Raw genomic sequence first — 21002 nt, forward strand, 5'->3', positions numbered from 1 at the left:
CTCGGGGGCTGCAGGAGCCACCCCAGCAGGAGGCCCCGACCTGCTTATTAAAGGCCGATTAACGAAGATTAAAACCTGCCAGCAGTGTCTGCCGGGCCCAGCCGCCTCCCCCGTCCCTGCTGCCGGACCCGGGGCTCCTTTGGGGCACCCCAGCCCGGCCATGGGGTCCCCAGAGGTCCCCAAACCCCCAGGTCACCCTCCCAGCACCTTCGATGACCGAGGGATCCGCTCCAGCCTGTGGGAATACCCGGGAGCATCCCTGGGTGCTCCAGGGAAGCAGCCCCATCCCTCCTCTCCTCCCTTCTCTTTGTCCTTCCAGCTTTTCCTTCTCTTCCTCTCACCCCAGGCCACCAGGAGCCCCCCCAGGATTCCCTGGATTCCAATAAAGCTGCTGAAACCCATCCTTGTGTTTCCAGGCTCCTCCTTGGGTTTGCACTCCCAAAAATAAAACATCGACCCTGGGGGTGAGAAGGGGCTGGAAATGGAGGAATTCACCCCAAAAGCTCAGCCCGTGGGTGGGAGCAAGGGGGGGATGCTCTAACACTCCTGAGGTTGATGCTGGAAGATGAAAATGAGATAAATTACACCTAAAAAGTAAAAGGATTAACCCCCAAAACCATCCTGGTGATGCTCAGCTTCTCCTCTCCGGCCCCAGCGTGGGAGGGGGGAGGGACCAAACCCCAAAACACCCACCTGGAAGGGAGGGATGGCAAATATTCCCAAAAATCCCCCAAAACAGGAGAGTTGGACACCCAGGTAGACACATTTGTAACAATTTATTGAATGAGGCAATAATAGACACTGGGAAAACAAAAGGGGGGGGGGTCCATGCTCTGCTATTTGCCTGGTTTTTGTCTTTTTTTCTTTTTTTGGGGGGGTTGGGAACTAAAAGAACCTCATTTCATTGCCAAAGAAACACTGACTTGGAAAGCCACCGACATCTTCACAACGACGATAAAAAAATAATCATTAGGAAAAAAAAAAACACCCCAAAAAAACCCCCAAAAAAACAAACCCCAAAAGAGCTTCATAAACTGGGAGAGAACCAGGACAGTTTCTATGGAAAAAATCTCCCTCCTCTCGGAAAAAATAAAAAGGAACTGTATACAAAGAACATTTGATAGGTTTGTTTTTTGTGGGGTTTTTTTTGTTTGTTTGATTGGGTTTTTTCCCCCCCATATAAAACAAGGAAATACAAGAATCTGAAAACTTTCCTCAAAAGGCGGAGCAAGACGTGGAGAACTTGAACGGTCCACTTGGAAATCATAATTAAAAACTTCCCCCCCTCCAAATTAACCCCAAAAATTAAATCCCCTGGGAAGTGCTTGTGGGGGGAGGGGGTTTGGTTGGGCGCCAGGGTTTGGCCCATGGGGATGCTGAGTAAAATCTGATCCCCCAAAAACACCCCACCCCATCCCAAAGGCTTTATTATAAATTTTAACCCTCCTGGGAAGGATTTTGGGGTTAAAACCGTGCTGGGAGAGGCACAGGGCAGGACCGGGGTGGGGGGAGGAGGTTTGGGGTGAAGAGGGGCCCCCAAAGGGAAGGGTCTCGCTCTCATCCCCCCCTTCAGACCAAGCTTTTCCTGTGGGAATTGCAGGAGGAGAAGTCGGGGGTGGCAGCAGGGAATGGGATGAGCCCGAGGTGGCTCCTTGAGAAGGGAAATCCCAGGAATGTGGCGTGGAAAAAAGTGGGGGGACACAGCCAGAGCCCCTTTAGAGGCGCTTCCGCTCCGGTCTAGAGCCACGAAACCGGGAAATAATAATAATAACAACAACAACAACAACAATAATAATAATAATAAAGAAAAAAACAGAACAAAACCAACCAAAAAAACCCCAAGGATGTAAAATGGCAGGTACAAGAGCAGAGAAGGAGGAACAGGTCTCCAGTGTGCACCAAGGGGATCCTCCGGCAGGCTCCTGGAAGAGCATCATCCCTTCGGGAGGTCTCCACCCCCCCTGCAGTCACACATGCATTTTATTTTATTTTTTTTAAATTTTTTTTCTGGTTTTTTTTTTTTTCTTCCCAGGAGAGGAGTCTTTTTTTCCAAACTTTTTTTTTTTTGTGTGGTTTGTTGTTTTTTTTTTTCTTTTTTTTGTTTTTTTTTTTTTTTGTTGTTGTTTTTTCCGGGGTGGGTTTTTTTGGAATATAAAAGTCCGTATTAAAATCTTTGATACCTAATTTGCTGTCGAGGTCGGTGCTGGCTTGAGGGTGTCTGTGCTGCCCCCCAGCCTCCTCCTGCTCGATCCCACATGAGGGGAAAACGGGGCAATAAAGGGTCGCTTTATTTTTATTTTCTTTTCAACCTCCTTGGAATCAAAGTCCCGTCACAATTTGGCTTCTCACTCCTCAGAGAGCAGAGTGGCGCTAAAAAAATGCACTTTACACACATCCTCTGCCAGGATTCGTTTTGTTTTTTTTTCTATTTTTCTGGTTTAAAAAAGAAAAAAAAAAAGAAAAAAAAAAAGAAAATAAAAGGAAACAAAAAAAAAAGGTCAACAAAACCTTTTGTTTCCAAAGCTGGGAGACTCAAATGCCACCTGATTGCATCTCCGGAGAGGCGTAAAAAAACCCCACGAAGTCGCGTAAGAGACGAGGAGAATCGCCGCGACGCCGCTGCTCCGTCACTGATCCAAGGTCACCACCTCCACCGCCTGCCCGTCCATGGTGACGGCAGTGTCCGCTATCCTCGTGGTCACCGGCGCCATCGCCACCTGCACGGGGCCGTTGCCTTGGGCCAAGCTGGTCACCACGGTCTGGTACATGCTCACCGGGATCTGCACGAGGCCTGCGGGGACAGAGGGGACAGCGGTGGCAGCAGGAGGTGGCACAGCCCAGGGTGAGGGGACAGTGGCTGTGAGGTGTCATCCATCATCCATCCATCATCCATCCATCCATCATCCATCCATCATCCATCCATCCATCCATCCATCCATCCATCATCCATCCATCATCCATCCATCCATCCATCCATCCATCCATCATCCATCCATCCATCCATCCACCATCCATCCATCCATCCATCCACCATCCATCCATCATCCATCCATCCATCATCCATCCATCCATCCATCCATCCATCATCCATCCATTCATCCATCATCCATCAATCATCCATCCATCCATCCATCCATCATCCATCCATCCATCCATCCATCATCCATCCATCATCCATCCATCATCCATCCATCCATCATCCATCCATCCATCCATCCATCCATCATCCATCCATTCATCCATCATCCATCAATCATCCATCAATCATCCATCATCCATCCATCCATCAATCATCCATCAATCATCCATCATCCATCCATCCATCAATCATTCATCAATCATCCATCCATCCATCCATCCATCCATCCATCATCCATCCCTCCATCCATCATCCATCCATCCCTCCATCCATCATCCATCCATCCATCCATCATCCATCCATCCATCCATCCATCCATCCATCCATCATCCATCCATCCATCATCCATCCATCCATCCATCATCCATCCATCATCCATTCATCCATCCATCCATCCATCCATCCATCCATCATCCATCCCTCCATCCATCATCCATCCATCCATCCATCATCCATCCATCCATCCATCCATCCATCCATCCATCATCCATCCATCCATCATCCATCCATCCATCCATCCATCCATCCATCCATCCATCCATCATCCGTCCATTCATCCATCCATCCACCAGGGCTTTGGGGGTTGCTCTGCTCTGGTTCTTTGGGGGGTTGGAGTTGTCCCAGCTGGAGAAGGGGACTCAACTCTATAAAGATGTGGAGCTGCTGGAGCAAATCCAGAGGAGGATTTGCTGGAGCTCCTCAGCTCCAGAGCCAGGCTGGGAGAGCTGGGAATGTTCTCCTGGAGAAGGGAAGGATCCAGGGAGAGCTTCTAGCACATTCCAGGGCCTAAAGGGGCTCCAGAAGAGCTGGAGAGGGACTGGGGACAAGGCCTAGAGGGATAGGACACAGGGAATGGCTTCCACTGCCAGAGGGCAGGGATGGATGGGATCTGGGAAGGAATTCCTGGCTGAGCTGGAATTCCCAAGAAGCCCCTGGATCCCTGGGAGTGTCCAAGGTTGGACAGGGTTTGGAGCATCCTGGGACACTGTGAGGTGTCCCTGCCCATGGATGGAGTGGAACTGGGTGATCTTTAAAAGTTTCTTCCCACCCAAAACATTTCATGATTCTCTCCATGATGGAAGATTCTATCCCATCTATCAGATGGGTGGCAGCACCTTGGGGCCCACACCCCGGGGCCGTGAGGCTGCAGGGAGGGTATAAGGATGAGGAGGAAAGAAATGACATCGTTTTTGGAGGAGGAACCCAGCCCAGCCATGTTTTGGGATGGCACAGCTCAGCCAAACCCATCAGGCTGAGTTTTCCTGGAGGCAGGGATTGCTCCCACCCACCCCACAGCCCACCAGGGATCACCCACTGATGAAGAACCCACTCCCCACACAGCTTTTCCTCAGGATATGCCCAGAATTGGGAACCGTGGGGCTGAGGAAGGGATAAATTCATCTTCTCCCATTCCCTGGAACTCTGCAGGTCACTCAGACAGCTCCCCATCGATGGCACATGAGCGGAATCCCATTGCTCTGCATCCATGAATCCCATTACAACCCCTCTCCAACACAATTCCCCTCCTCCTGCTCCCTCTCCATCCCTGCTCATCCCTTCTCCCCTCACAGTGAAAGGGCAGGGTGGGACCAGCACGGCCTGGCCAAGCCAAACTTGCTCCTGGCACTGGCCCTCAGGCACTCAAACGCTTTATATGTGAAATAGAGAACAGAGGAAGGAAAGCAATCCCCCTTCCTCAGCCCTTCCCCAATCATGGATGAGTCCAGCAAAGTGGGAACAGCTTTTCCCAAGGCTGGCCCAGCTGCAGGAAAGGATCAGGTGAGGATGGAGCTGGCAAAGCTTTGGGCTGGGAGGAGAACGCCGCAGTGCCGAGTCCTGCTGAGCCAGGAAACACCAACCAAGGTGACAACCAAACAATGAGGCCCCTGAGGGTTACTGGGATGTGAAAGAGGTGGGAAAAACCGGCAAGGAGCACTCGACAGAGCTGGGCAGGGCAGTGGAATGGCAAATCCTGCAGGCTGGGAGGAGGAACTCCATCGTTCTACTCTGGCATTATCCCTGTGCCCACCTCCACCTTTGGCTTGGCCAAGGGGGATTTGGACAAGAGAGATAATTTAGACATTTTAGAAAGTACCCATGCCTCTGCTGAGGGGAAAAAACCAGGTTTTTGAGGTGAACAAATCCTTCCAGCAGCATGGATGGCCAGCCCTGCCACGACAGCAGGTTCCCGAGCGAGGCTTTCCCAAAAAAGCAGCGCAATCCCTTTGGGTTGAGGAGCAGGGAGCAGAGCTGAGGGCATCGTTTGGTAACAGAGGCGGCTCCGTGTCCTCGGATAACTCCCTGCGCAGACAGGAAAGCTTAGGAGTTAATCGTGCTGACCAGGTGGGTGACCCCAGCGCTCCTCCAACATCCCTCCCTTCGGGGTCCCAAAGCACTCCCGTGGGCTGGGGAGTTTCCTGCTCCCCCAGCCCGAGGGGTCGTGGCCACGTTCCCCAAGGCCAGCCAAGGAAGTGTTTCCTTGGTTGGTTGTTCAGCGGCGGCTGCCGCGAATGGCGCGGAGGCAGGAGGAGGTTCCCGGCTCCCAGGGAGCCCTCTGGCCAGTGGGAATTTCAGGCAACAGAAGAAATGAGAAAAGAGAGCTCAGGCTCAGCCCTGCTGAAGCAAATCTCCGAGCAGACCCCTTGGGAGAACACAGCACATCCCAGTTTAAGCAAGAGCTGCAGCTCTGGCCTGGGATGCACCTCAAATCCCCGCTCCAGACCAACAATCCAACTAAGCCCTTTGGGTTACTCGGGTTGTTAACCCAGAGGAGATCAAATGGCACATGGACAACCCAAGGAGCAGAGCCACCACCACCACCACCCCTGAGGGCCACGAACCACGCGACGTTCAAGCCACGATCCCTCCGCGTGTCCAAATGTGCCAAAACCGGGCACTGGCAAGCCCTGAGCACCCAACGGGTACGTTTGGGAAGGGTGAGTTAATTCAGACACGGCTTGGCCCAGCCCGGCCACCTCTCGGAGCGCGGGGAGGTCTCCGTGAGAGATGGCGCCGCACACATCCCGTTCTGCGTGGGATTAACGTAAATCGCCTCAGCAGATGACGTGGCGGCCCTTCCTGCCAGGGGTGGTAACAAACCAAAGGAGGAGAGGGCTGGAAAGTCTGCTGTGCATTAGAGCAGAGCTGATCGCCCTTGGGAGAGAGACGATTAAACCACTGAGATGCTGTAATCAGGTCTGGGATTGGCCCCGCGCTGCATCTGCTCAGACCTGCACCCTGATTAGCCCTAATCTAGCTGGCATATGTTAATCTAAAGCATGGATTTCAGACCCTTTCAATTGTATTAAAAACAGGAAATCCATTAGACAAAAAAAACCAAAAAACAAACAAAAAAACCCCTTAACCGCAAACCAAATTCTCAAGTCTTTGGAAAATACATTTCTGCAAAGAAAGTGGAGCAGGGCCGGAGAGCGCCGTGAGGAGAGGGGCAGGCAGGGAAATGGGATCCCACTGGAATCTGTGGCTGCTCAGACCAGCTCCTGCCTGGGAGGGACAACACGGATCACACACAGAGCAGCACAAACCACGGGCTCTCAGGAAGATGCAGCCGTGCTGTGCCTTTGCCACCCAAAAAGTCCCTCCTGTCCTCAGCAGGGGTGAGGAGTCAGCTCCAGGCAGCTGGGAACGAGGGAGGCAGCTGGGACAGCACCAGCTCCTGCCACATCCCAGAAAAAGTTTTTTTGGTGGAGGATCAGCTGCTTTTGGGAGGAAGGAGGGTCTGGCATGGCTGACCGTGGAGGGAAAGGGTAGGACATGGGGGTGGCCAAGGGAGGAGAAGAGCCATGGAAGGTCTTAGGGGTTGAATCAAAGGATGGGAATTGATCGAGGTGGCTGCAGTTGGACTCTAAAGTTGGGTCAGAAAATGTTCACAGCTGCATTTCTGCCGGGGGACTGCGATGGGTCAAAGGAGAGAATGAAACTCCTGCTGCTTCAGCAGAGAAGAGGTTTCAGCTCATGGGAGAACAGGGATAAGTCAGATCTACCTGAGGGCAGAGACACAGGATTGAGAGGCGAAAAGTCACGCGGTGTCTGATAAAGAAATCTCACCTGGCACAGAGCGTAGGAGCAGCTGTTTTGATCCTACACTGCAGGCGACTCCATTTAACCACCCCAAAGGGCTTTAGGGGAGAAGGTTGGGTGGGTGGGATGATCAGTGCTCAGGGAATTGGGGACAAGGATCAGAAATGCCCTGGACATCCGGGATTGTTTGGGTCATCGGTGCCGGTTTCTGCCTTGCTTTAACATCTCCTCACCCTTGAGATCAAAGAGAGTATCAAGGACAAGGCTTTAGCTTCAGCTTCATTCCCAGTCCTGCAGGATAAATGGAATATTGTCCAGCTCAGGGACATGAGACATCCTGTCTTCTTCCTGGTACCACAGGTTGAGTCCATCCTTATCTCCCATTCAGCCTAGAGAGGCTCAGGTCATGGAATCATGGAATGGTTTGGGTTGGAAGGGAACATCACCCAGGTCCAACCACCTGCTACGAGCAGGGAGACCTTCCCTTATCCCAGGATGCTCCAAGCCCTGTCCAACCCGGCCTTGGGCATTCCAGGGATCCAGAGGCAGCCACAGCTGCTCTGGGAATTCCATTCCAGCCAGGAATTCCTTCCCAAGATCCCATCCATCCCTGTCCTCTGGCAGTGGGAAGCCATTCCCTGTGTCCTGTCCCTCCAGGCCTTGTCCCCAGAACCTCTCCAGCTCTTCTGGATCCCCTTCAGGTCCTGCAAGGGGCTCTGAAGCCTTCTCTTCTCCAGCCTGGACACCCCCAGCAGCTCCACCTTCTGCTGCTGGGGTCCCTAGAGCTCCGCAGGTCCCTTGGGTGGACAGAGCAGAGGTGGACAGTCCCCTCCCCTGACCTGCTGCCCACGCTGTGGGGTCAGCCCTGGACACAGCTGGCTTTCTGGACATCTGCCCACGTGGTTCCACATCCAAATGCCAAGAGCCCGAATAAAGCTGGACATCTCATGCCAGGCAGGGGCTGGAAGATGGGCTGGAATGGCACTGCAGGTCCTGCCACCACCAAGTCTCATCGGTGAGGAAACCAGCCCAAGGCAACCTGGGACAGAGCTCTGTCTGCACTGGGAGCACTGAGCAGATGGAATGAATCCTGCCACGAGTCCTGTGAATTTCTGGCATGTTCTCCTTACAGCAGTGGGAATTTGGAGGTTCTGCCAGCCTTGAAACACAAGGGAGGAGAAAGGTCTTGGCTGACACCAAGACAGGAGTTATCTCAACAACCTGGTTGGACAATATTCAGTGCAGCGTCCCGAAAACTTCAGGTGGAATTCCCGCGTGGAACGGCGGGAAGGGATGGAATTGTGCATAATTTCACTGCCAGTCGCTCGTGGAGTGAGGAATGTCCTCCTGGCTCCTCCAGTGAACGTCCTGGCTCAACCCTCTACGTCAGGGGAGCGCTGAACGGCCGGACCTCGCATGAAACCTCTTCCACTTGGAGCTCACACAGGAACTCAAAGCCCTGGAGGGTGAGGAGGCAGGAGCCAGCCCCACTTTTGACCAAACAGCAACCACTGCCACCACGCTGAACCACAAGACCAGAAAACGCTTTTTCCTTCAAAAAGTGAAAAATCCTCTTCTTTGGTAGCATCAACAACATCTAGGAATGATCAGAGAGCCGATCTCCTGCCAAGGAGAACTCCCATGGGAGCATCTCCTGAAGGGGAGGGGAAGGCAAGTGGAGAACCATTCCCATTCCTGATGTCCAGGAGTGCCGGGCGATGCCCAGCCCCGCGCCACCGAGCCAGGCTGACACCAGCAAGAAGGGGAGATGATGTGAACCTTCTCAACACCCCCGTGTGCTGGAGGCTGAGACACAGAGTGTGAGTCCTTGTCTCTGATGTCTGAGATCCAGGAGAACACTGAATTTCATACAACATGAAATTTATGGGCGTGTTTTCATGGTGATACATGAAAATAACTGTTAAAGTGAGATAGAAAAACTAAAAGTGTGAGTGTGTAAATTAGAGTTTTCTTAAGTCACTGAGTGAAAAAGTTAGAGTTTAAACTAGTTTAAAAAATAGAAAACAAGATGGAGGATTAAAGGTGTTGTCTCTTTTCTTTCTTCTTAATTTTCTTCTTCTAGAGTTTTTTTTTGTAGTAGTAAGTGATTAAATAGAAAATGCTGCAGTGCAGCGTACAGGTGATGGGTCATTGGGTCATTAAGAAAAATAATTAACGTGTCTATTGTTAATTGGATAAAAATAAGTATAAAGATGAAACAGCCACGTGGTTCAGGGCCATTTTGTGCCATCAGAGCCAAAGAGCCAGGATAAATTAAACTTGTGCAAAAAGTCTGGAGAGACCTGCCAAGTTTTGTGATAACACCCTAATAAACACGAGAAACAAGATCCTAACGAGCTCTGAGTTTCAGGAGTTTTCTTCCTGACCAAAAGAACTGAGATAAACAGAACTCCCGTTAGAGAGTATTCTGAAAGAGCTCAGCTCAGAACAGATCGAGAAATCAAGGTGTGAGAAGTGCAGCAGAATCAAAAAACAGATTAAAAATGCTTGAGGGAAGAAGCCAAGAGTGGAGCCATTACCTGAGAGGAATTCACGGCTCTACGGGTTGTGATGTCACAAGAAACACTGCTGGGCATGGAGGAGTAGGGACATGAGTCTGGGGTCGTGAAGCAGCACAGAATTATTGCTCTTGGGAATCCTTTTATGGGACAAAAAAGAAATTTTTTTTGGGGAAAAAAAGTTTTGGGGAAAAAACTTTTTACGGGAAAGTGCACAATGACTTGAGGGATCACCTCGGAGCCCCTCAGAGGGCATTGCTGGGTTGGTAGCAAGGCAACATCATCTGATGAAACCCCAGAACCTCGACTGAGAGCTGCAGGTCCCCTCCAAAAGCTGGTGCTGCTGTTGGGGAAGCCAAGGTTGACTCTTCTTGCTCTGTTCTCCAAAAAAGTAAAAGTCTTACCAAAAGTGTAAGCGCTGCCAGCTGTGAGCACTGCAGGGTCAGGAGTCAGCGACCTCACAAAGTCCCTCAGCCCCCTGGTTCAGCACCAAATGGAAAAGGATAAAAAGAGTGGAATTTTCCACTGGACCTTCTTGGCCGTCCAACTCATTCAGAGGACTTTGTTTCCACCAACACGGGGGGGAAATCAGAGCAAACTGTGCTCAGCATCGTTCTGCCAAAGCTTTTGGTGATAGATATTCCTGCGCCTTCTCCTTCCCCTCCTCTGGAGGCAGGGGCTGAGGAATCCAGCTGAAATTCCTGTGCTCAGGAATGCACTACAAGGCCCTAGCACACAGGGCAGCAGATATCATCTCATCACCACGCTCCTTTCAGAGCCGAGGGTGACTTTTGGAGATGGGATGGAAGAATTCTCGTCAACGGTTCAGAATGAGTGGATTTTAAAACAAACAAAAAAAAAAAAAGTCAAGCCAGAGGACCTCCAAAAAATTAAACATTTGTCCTCAGTGGGCAGCACAAGGAAAGGGCACCAGGACTGCTTTGGTCTGAATCCCCAGGTGTAAATACATCAAGGCTGATGCAGGTAAGTAGGGAATAATCATCTTTTCTGATGATCTTTTCCCCAGTTAGACATGAGCTTGAGGTACAGCATGGAAACCTGCACTTAGGAGGTGGGAAAAATCCCAGATGACAGCTAAACATAAAGTTGGTGAAGCTCTGGAGCAATGTTTCCATCACTGGAGGTGTTTTAGAGGAGGTAAAACGGAGGCTGGCTCAGGAAAGGGGTTGGTCCTACAGAATCTTGGGGCAAAACCCATTCCTGTCCTCACCAACTGCAATTGTGAACACCACCTGGAATGGAACTGCCAACACTGCTCAGCACAAACATCAAAACGTCCCACAGCTGATGTTTATCGGATGTTTCCTTTGACTGGGAACTTGGTTTGTAAAGTTTTAAAAAAAAATAAATATCCTCTTGACCACCTCCCTTCTGGGGAAGTGACTTGAGGGGCCTTCAAGAGGTGGAGGAAGGGGACAATCAGTGGGCACGAGGGTGTATTTTCAGGGAGATAAACCAGGTTTCTAATGGCTTCCAGCCACAGCAGCTGAAATGAGAGCTCTCAGAGTCAGGGGTTACCCTGACAAATCCTGAACTGAATCCAAACTGAACGTGTCCCTTAAGGCAAGAGGTGCTGACATGAAACCAGCCTCAGAAATAAAGCATTTTAGGAATCCCACCATGCTCAGCAATGGCAGAGGAGCAGAAGACATCTCTCAACACGGTAACATGGTTAAAGATGAAAGCTCAGCCCTCCATCTTTTACCACCTCAGCTGCAAGAGCATCAATGATTAACTCTGACATCTTTTAGGATGATAACTGGAAGGATTTTTCCCATCAGAAATGGCTCAGTGCCCCATTCCTGGAGGTGTCCAAGGCCAGGTTGGATGGGGCTTGGAACAACCAGGGAGAGTGGAAGGTGTGGCTGGCAGAGGATGATCTCTGGTCCCTTCCAGCCCAGGCTGGATTCTGTGATATTGACAAATCATAAAACCCCCACGCAGTGATTTAAACTCTGAGAACTTTCCAGGCTCACAAGTCACAGATCTTCCTTATAGAACCTCTGTGCCAGTCAGACCAAAACGTGAAGGTTTTCCCACCAAATTTCAAAAGGCTGCAGTCCTCATTCAAGATCCTCCTTCATCTGCTTTTTTGGGAGCTACTCTGGTCAAAGCCCCAGTAAAGAACAATATAATGAGGCACCTGAAGCTTTGATATCAAAGTTGAGTCAATGAAGTGACATCATAGCCCTGACTCTTCCTTAGAACGGAAGAGAAATGCAGGAGATGAGATCCAACATTCCCATGGATCTCTGGGAATCCACGATTCCCAGCTGCCCCTGGAGTCACCGCCTCCTTTCCCGCATCCACCACACCTCCACGGTCACATCTCATCTCTCAGACTGTCTCTGGGGGTCACCTGCCTGCTTAACACCGTCAGTGACTCCTTCCTTCCCGAGCTTTTCAAGGAATGCCTGGACGTGGCACTCAGGGCAGCAAAATCGGGATCAGGCACAGGTTGGGACTCGATGACCTCGGAGATCTCCAACCTGACTGATCCAGTGTGGGATTCTTTGCTTCCTCTGGATCTCTTGGAAGGGGTTTTTCTTCTCTGCTCATTCAGGGCACCAGGAGTTGCTGCCTCAGTGACCCCATAAAGCTGCTGGTTGATCCGGGGCGTCCCGCTGGACACTGGGACTGGAATGGGACCGGTCAGGGAGCAACACCACATTTACACGGCTCATTCTTCAGCAGAACTCTGCTATTTTGCAACAAGGTGTTGTTTTAAATAAAATCCGAACATCCAAACTTGAGGTTTATCTCCAAATCTTGGTCAGGGACCAACCTTCCTTTCCTAGCTGGGAGCACCAGCATCTTTGGGACATTCCTGTTTTCTTCCTCCCTGTGAGGAGGGAAAGGCCATGACCTGAAACATCTTTGGTTCAACTTCCCTTATTTCTTCCAGATCTTTTTGAGTTTTTGGGAGTTTCTTTTGGATGTTTAGGGAGTTTTTGGACTTCTTTTAAGGTTGAAGCACTTTGAGACAAAACCCACAGGGCTGGAACTCCTGATTTACAGGAATTATCTCCTCTGGAGCCTCAGCACTTCCATGGAAAAAGGCAGATCCCAACCTGATGCTCAGACTCTTCCCTGGCACAGCAAAGACCCACAGCCTGCAGCAGTGGTGACAAACCAGTCCTTCACTGGTGACACCAGCACCTCCTTGCAGCGAGGACAGTGCCAGAAGGAAAAAAATCCAACTTGCAATGACTTTTAACATTGGAAACAATCCGAAATCCCAGGTTTTCCTGGTTTTTCTTGATGGAAAAACTCCCAAGAAAAGGGTGCTTGGGAAAAGCAGAACAGCAGTTTGATCTCCTGGGGGTGGATTAAGCTCCACACCTTTTGCTTTGTCTTTCCTGAGGCCATCTGTCCCCCTTCTCCCCTTTATGGGGCCAATTTAGAGATGGAAAACAGGCCCTGGGCATCACCTGAGGTAGAATTAAGCTGTCCCTGATTAAACTCAGTCCTCACCAAGACCTGCCCCTCTAGAGCTGGGTCTCCAGGACGTAGCACCTTAAACTGGAGTCCATTTCTCACTTAGGAGAGGTGACAAACACCGGGAATGTCTCTACCTGTGGGAAGGAAGGTTTTTCCTGGGCTCCAGGGCTGGAAGCTTAGAGAATAACCTGTCTAAGCCTGGCTGATGAGCTGGCTTTGGCGTGGACACACCTTGAGAAGATTAGAAGTCTCTCGTGGTCAATCATCTCTACACGAAACGCAGATAAAAATAGAGAAAGGTTCTGCTCCGGCTGGGCTTTGCTTTCCCCACGATCTGCAGGGTGTTGACACAAACCATGGGGCTGACAGGGGTTATCTGTGCCAAGCTTCTCAGGAAGAGGAGAGAGGAAACCCCTCAGGATAAATGAGTCTGTTCCTCTTCTCAGAAATCGGGTGTTAAACCCACCGAGGAGATTCTGAACAATCACCTAAAAGGGATCTCCTGGTAGATTTTGCCATAAATACTTTGCTGACTGCCCAACATTCCCCAGGGGGTCTCCCAGAGGAAGAGACTGATTCTTATTCTGCTTTTTTAAACAGCTTTTAGTGTCCTGCATTTTCCATAAGTTTTTATTATTGGCTACAGTATGAAGCACGGCAGGGCACCACCTAAAATCATGAAAACATTTCATTACCTGGGTGATACCACCCCCAAAGGCATTGCAACCCCAAACGGTGTCCAGGCACAAAAAACAGCCCCTTTAACCATGAGAAACAGCAAGAGGGACCTAAAGGTCCGAGAGCAAAATCAGCTAAATCCCAACATTCCAAACTATTGCCACAAAAATCCACTCACCTGACGAACCCTCTGCCACGGTCCACTTGCAACATGAATAGTCTGCTGCTAGGATGCCTGACAATGAAATGCAAGTGCAAAAGGCTGAGAAAAGGGGAAATACTACAGCTGGAGGAGGGGATTTAGTGGGGTGATTAATGTATTCATAGGAAATGCGTCCTTTGGTTTACCGGGCGAATGCAGAAATTCAGTGCCCACATAGGAGTCGCACCCCAGCATTAGGCAGAGCAACTGAAATATTTCTAATTCCACCCAGAACATTGTGCGTGTAGAGTGGGAGGTAAGAATACCTCTGCCAGGTATTTTACAAACATTTAGATGGTTCAGATGATTTAATTGGCCCAGAGAGGCCCAACAAGGAAAGTCTGCAGCGAAGCAGTGAAATCCATCACGGAGATGCTCAGGCCACCTCCAGTAAAACTCCCCCGGTGCAGAGGGATGAGAGACGAACGAGGAGCAGAAAGCGCCAAAGTGAAATTCCTACATATCCCATGAGCACAAAGCTGGGAAGTTCATGAAATCCAGGCACTCCTTGGGGCCTGGGAGGAGCTCCAGGTGATTTTAAGGCTCTGAGGGCCCGGCTGGTTTCGGCTGGGCCGGTCCTGACGGATCACACGCGAGCACGGACACGGGCCCATCCTACGGAGCACATGGAGACATAAAGCAGCCATTGTGCTGGCAGAAAGGCAATCTGTAACCAGATAGGCCCTGGCTCCATCTAAAAGCCATTTTCCCAGCATTTTTTTGCTGATTTGCTCCCCAGGAGCCTTCCCTGCCACAACAGGGTGCACATTCATGGCCGGGCAGCGGGTCCAGTGCCGCGGGTTCTCCCCCTCCAGTGCCCCATCAGTGCCTCTGTGCCAGGGAATTCGGTGCTCTTAACCCAGGAGAGGCGGCATCAGCCCCCCAACAGAGCCTTTGGAGGAGGAAAATTCCTTGGGAAGGCGTTTTAAGCTTTACCTTGACACGGTGAGCTGCAGCTGGAGCCTCACCTCGCACTAGGTCCTGCCCAGCAGGTAAGTTTGGCTTTTTTCCTCAGGGGAAAAGGGGCTGGAAATGCACCCAAAGGCTCCTTTTTTTCCCTTTTCATCAAAGCACAGCTTCCAAATCCAGCTAGAAAAGCATCCCAAACCAGCACATCCCCTCCTGCAGCAGTGTCCAGGCTTTGGTGTCCTTCACAGGGACATGTTTGGCACAGTTTCCCCTCCAGGTAGGACCTGACCCATCCTCAGCGAGGTAAGCAATAAATCACAGCCAACACACGACTCAGATGTGGAACTCTGCATGTAAAAAAGCAAGTTTTTACAGTCCACATTCCTCCTTTTTTTGTACACCACCGTCTCCCACTGGCAGGTGGGATGGGTTCCTACCTCGCTCTCCTGAGAGTATTTATCCTTGGAATGCTGTTGCCTCTGGCAGATTCTTCCCTTTTAAACTCTGCACATCTGTGTTGCTAAACAAAAACAAAGTTTGGGCTCTGGCCTGGCTGAAGACACAGAATTTTTGTGCCCCGACCATCCAGGCCAGGGGGTTGGAAGAGTCCTTTGCACACCAAGAGAAAGCAACGATGGGTATAGGGAGAGGGATGAGTTTGTTATCCCAAAAATGAGATTTCCTGCTGTTTTGTCCCTGTGGGTCTCAGCCTGGATGAGCAGAGTGGAGATTTGTGACAGATGGACCTGCACAGGCAAAATTTGTGAGGAGAATCAAGCGGTGCAAGAGCCTGTCCTGTCCCTTCCCAGGCAGAGCAGGTTGGAAAACGACAGGGCTGTGGTGGTGGCTGGAGAATTCTTTCTCGTTTTCATTTGCTGGGATGATTCCCACTGCTCTGGCTCAGATGGGAGGCCCACAGGTGAGGAAACACATCTCCAGCAGTAGCACACACACACACACACACACACACACACACACACAGAAACCTAAAACCCAGCTGAGTCCAAATCTGAATTTTCTGCTGGATTTCAAACCTCTTAATATGTCATTCCTATCTGGAAGAAGTGCAACTCAAGCTTTCTATTTGTTTTTTTTTGGCAAGGAAAACGCAGCAGGAACCTCTGAGAAGGACATCCTAACTCATCCATGGGTCAGAGCAAGGGGAAAAACCAGAGACCGAACTCACTCCTGGCTCTGATCGAACAGAAACTCCTCCCAGCTGCTGATCCCTGCCACTTCAAAGGAGCAGAACATCCCCTATTTATGCCAGCAATAAAATTCCACTTCCATTAGCTCCATATCCACCACTTAAACGCAGCAGTCCCAATTTACACACCAATTAGAGCCCCCCTAATGCTCGGGAGTACAAAGCTTTGGGGTTTTTGGGGTTTTTTTTTCCCCCCAGTGGGAAGAGATCAGGCGGCTCAGGGGAATAGCAGAGAGCCTTTCACTGCGAGGGCTCGTGCTCAAATCTGTCCTAGGCCAGAGGAACAGATGGTCCCTCCTGAGGGCTGGGCTGTGGCTTACATGAAATAAGGGATTGTCTCAGGCCACTGGTGGACAATTTATCGCAGCCACAAACGCCCTGCTGGTGGTTCCTGCTTGAGAAACTCAGGGATTCCACCTTACCTGATCCCAGGCACCTCATTCCTGCAGGGAACTGAGGGGAATTGCTGCCTGTGGGGGATGCAGGAACCTGGATCTCGGGCTAAAACCAGCTGGTTTAGCTGCCATCAGCTCCCTGGGACTCGCCAGCACCAGAACACACTCACTGAACTTCCCCTGGGAGCTGTGGAAGGTTAAAATCACAGGGAAAACGGAGATGGGGAAGTTCAGGGATCTGTGGCAAACCCAGAGGGGAAAGGAAGTTTGCTGTAAGTTGGGGATGGGAATAATAAACCCATGATTAATTTGAAATTAATTCCAAGTTAGTGCTCCCTCAGTCCCCAGAATCTTCTCCAGGGCAGAACCGAACTTCTCATGGGCAAAAAGTCCATTGAGTATCCCAGGAGCAGAAGAGGGTCCCCATGAGCCATCAGAAAGTGTTATCCAGAGAGAGGAATTTGTAAATTATGAGGGAATAAATGGTGCCAAAAGATACAGAGGGTGGGTGGGAGACAGGAGTCAAATTCAGGCTTAAAAATCCAAACTCATAGTTTGGGAAAAGATTCAGAGGAAACCACTGGAGGAGGAATGGCTTTTCTAAAATTCTTGGGACCTGCCCTGGACTGCCAGGAGGAATCCTGGAAGTTTGTGCTCCTGACCTGGCTTTTCAGGGACGGCTCCAGGGACACCCAGTGGGGATGGAGCAGCCTCTGCCACCCTCCTGGCCCGGTGTGCCGGCCGGGGTGTGCGGAGAAGGGAAAATAGGGCGATTCCCTGGAATCTTCCTGCACAGCTGTTTACCCGCTGCGGATTACTGCTGTCACATGAGCTGCTTTACAGCAAAGCCAAGCTGTCTCCGTGAGCTGAGAAGGTCACTGGGAGACAGGGGCCTGCAGGGACAGACACACCGCCCTCCTCTGTCCCTTCCCAAAGGGACACCGGGAAGAGCGTTCCCGCTGGTCACAGGGCAAGGGGAGGTGGTTTTATCTCTGCTCAGCTCTCACTGGACTCCAGGACACAGGAGGGATATCCCAGTGCTGAGCCTGCTGCTCTCCAGGCTCCAAGCAAAGTCCTTAAGGTGACAAATTTCCCTTCTCTTCCTCGGGTGCCCACCCATGTTTCGGAGAAAACCGCCCAGCCAAGGGACACTGAGGTGCGGCTGCATCTCCTCGGGCTCCTGCTGAAGCCTCAAATAACACCCCAGTCAACCCCAGAGCAGGAATTGTCCTCCTCAGCCCCAAATCTAACAGCTGAACACCAAGGAAGAGGAAAGAGCTTCACTTGGGAAAAGAGAAATCTGCAAGTTCAGTGGGAGGATTCATTAAAATCTCCCATCTCCATTAAAAGCTCGCTCTGCCAGGGCAGGGCTGGTGCACAAGGAAAACATTTTCTGCAGGACAGGGCTCTTTACTACACCCCAGAGGTGTAAGACAAACGGGGCTGTGCTTTTAGGCTTTAAAATCAGACCCTGCTCCGGAGATCCAATGGGGAGGATAAATCCAGGCACCAAGTGATCCTCTGGATGTGTTTTGGAAAAAATCAAGAGAGGAACTCGGGAGGTCAGACCCTGCTAAGGAAGCAGCTGAGGCTCTCAGAAAAGAGGGGCTGAGCACTTTTCAAGGTCAAAGAAAACCAGCAGCCACCTGGAGTTTGGAGAAGTCCATCCAGGAAAGTGGGGAAGGCACATTCCAAAGGGGAGCAGGCAATGAAGGAGAACAAAAACCACAAGTCGCCCGCAGGGAGGAAATTTTGGTGTAAAAACAAAAGACCACGAGCTTGGTAAATGAAAAGGCAGCAAACCTCAGTGCAGGGAGCAGCCCCGAGTTGCAGGCAGGGCATTTCTCCCTCCCTGGGGCTGCCTGGTGGGGCGGGGAGAGCTCACAATGCCCATCTCATTTCCTAAGATGCCTCCCACAAGCAACGACAGCTTGCTGGGATTTCAGCCAGCTTCCCATTTGGATCAGATTGCACCCTACACCCACTGACAGCCATTAAGGGCCCTGCAGCTCCCAAAGTGCCCTCGGGTCAGAGGAGCCTCCATCCATTCCAAACGCAGCTCTGACATTTTCGGCTCTGCAGTGGAGAGAGGCTGGCCTGACCCAGCCCAGCAGGGCACCTGCCAGGGAGGGCAGGAGCTGTGCCCTGAACCATCTGCCCTGGCTGGGGGGAACCACAGGTAGTGAATTCCTTGGGCAGAAGTGGCACAGCTCAGGCAGGAACAGCAGTGACATCCTCAGCCTTGCTCGTGGTGCAGAACTGTCCCTTCCCACCGTGGGAGGAGGTCTTGAGAGCCAAAATCTGCCAAAATCTGCACTGGGTGATGCTCCAGCTGCTGCCCAGCTGTGGGGACACTGCCCATCCTCAGCCCTGGGCAGCGGAGGGTCAGTTGGCATCAGCTGAAGGAAGTGCCCTGAACGCCAGGCACAAATTCAGCTCCGCTCTGGGAAGCAGCTGAGAAGGAGGCAGAGCTGGGATCTCTCTTTGGGCTTTCCTGGAGGAGCAGGATCAGCAGAGATGGTGCCAGCAGCATCAAACTGTCCCGAGACCTCTGCTGTTAAACTGGAAAATCTGCCAGAGATGGGCTCAAAAAGCCCAGGTGGGGCTGCCACACGCTCCAGGTAGTTTGGAATGAGTTGTTACTACAGGGAGAATCCAGCACACGGGGGATTTATCCTGGGAGAAAGGAGCAGCAGAGCAGAGCTGGTTTCGATTTTGGCTTCATCCACCTTGGCTCCACACCCAGCACTGATGTGTCCAGCAGAAATGGCACCAAGCTGCTCTCCCCGGGCTGCTGGTGCCTGTGGCCCTTCCAGAACCTTCCTGGCTGGACCCCCTGAAGAAGCTCTGCTTTGGCCAAGCTCTGCCAAACCTCTGGTCTGGGTTAGGCTGAGTGTGGAGGAGGAAGAGAAGAGCTGGAAAGAGGACTTGGCAGGGCAGAGCTGGATTTCTGACCCCAGCTGGTCAGGAGAACAATTCCCTGTCCCATCCTGGAAGCAAAAACACCGATCCCAGAGGGTGGCACTGGCAGGATCTGCTTGCAGACACCCCTCAAAAACCCCTCCATCCTTCCCATCCCCTTTCCTGGACTGGAAACAGTGGCAAACAAGGAAATAATTCCAGATGTATTTAGGAGAAGATGCCAACTCTAAGGTTGCCATTCCTTTCCTGCCTGGATTCAACCACATCTCTTTCAGACAGGAGCTCATCCAAGGATTAAAATTCCCATCTACAGCAGACACCCCCAAAAATTTGCTGTGGTTGCAGAGCCACGTGTCCTGACAGCTCCAGACACCCAGAGGGGACCAGAAGAGTTCAGGATGTGGCTCCCAAAGCCAAGTTGGGGATTTCATCTCCATAAACTGAAAAGAAAAACCCCTGGAATTTAAGGTGAAGGTTGGTGGTGGTTAAGTCAAATAAAAAAGCGTTAAGAGATCACAGAAACATGGAATGGTTTTGGGAGGGAAGGGACCTTTCATGGTCCTCCAGTCCCACCCCTGCCATGGCGGGGACACCTCCCACCATCCCAGGCTGCTCCAAGCTGGCCTTGGACATTCCAGGGATCCAGGGGCTGCTCTGGAAATTCCATTCCAGCCAGGAATTCCTTCCCCAGATCATCCATCCCTGCCCTCTGGCAGTGGGAAGCCATTCCCTGTGTCCTGTCCCTCCAGGCCTTGTCCCCAGTCCCTCTCCAGCTCTCCTGGAGCCCCTCCAGGCCCTGGAATGTGCTGGAAGCTCTCCCTGGAGCTTTGGTGTCTTGAAGACAGAGAAAAGCAGGATCCAGGGAATACAAACACATCCCTTCACCTGCCAAAAGGCCTCTTTTCAGCACCATCCTGCACTGAGCAGCTCCTTCTGGAGCCACCTGAATCCCTGAGGGGCTGTGAGATGAAGGTGAAGCCTGGACAAATATCACACAAACCCCAAAAAAAAGGGCTTCAAACCCAACCTAAACCCACGGGGAATCCCAGTCAAGCATCACATTCAGACTGTTCCCAGCCAGACCGACTAATTCCTGCTTTTGGGACAAAGAGTCACCGTGTAAATTGTGGGATTTAACAGAAAACAACCAGGATCTGTCAAATACGAAACTTCCCAACACGACAACTCAGAAGACAGTGTCAGATCACCTGAATTTTCCAAGGGAAATTCAGAATTAGCCAGAAGAATTTCAGCTTCATGATAGCACGGCAAAGATGGGAACTGCTTTAAGTTCTAAAGTTTTAAGTTTTAAAGCCAGGCCTGCTTTAAATTCTTGCACCAGCCAACAGGCAGCTCCTCTTTCAAAATTCATGTGGCTGAAGAAGAAATCCTGCCCAGCCTGGAGTCGCCAGCAGTCCTGCTCGCTTCCCTCTTGCAGCCCAGAACAAAAGGGAACATATTGCAACTGTGCTGAGAGAGGAGGACTGCTGTCTGTTCCTTTAAATGTAATGTTAATGCCCTGTAATCA

At 51.1% G+C, this 21002-nt stretch overlaps 1 protein-coding gene across 1 annotated transcript in view; it reads right to left on the minus strand.

The window, feature by feature from the left end:
• Positions 1-796: 796 nt before the first annotated feature.
• The window catches only part of NRF1 (nuclear respiratory factor 1), a 62984-nt gene continuing 42778 nt past the window's right edge, over positions 797-21002 (minus strand). Inside the window, exon 11 of the mRNA XM_005533079.3 lies at positions 797-2791. Within this exon, the coding sequence (XP_005533136.1) occupies positions 2628-2791 (164 nt within the window). The 3' untranslated portion in view covers positions 797-2627. The remainder of the gene's footprint in view (positions 2792-21002) is intronic.

The sequence above is a fragment of the Pseudopodoces humilis genome, chromosome 5, assembly GCF_049639895.1.
Source record: "Pseudopodoces humilis isolate 2021_Gansu_Grassland_sample_001 chromosome 5, ASM4963989v1, whole genome shotgun sequence".
NCBI lineage: Eukaryota > Metazoa > Chordata > Aves > Passeriformes > Paridae > Pseudopodoces > Pseudopodoces humilis.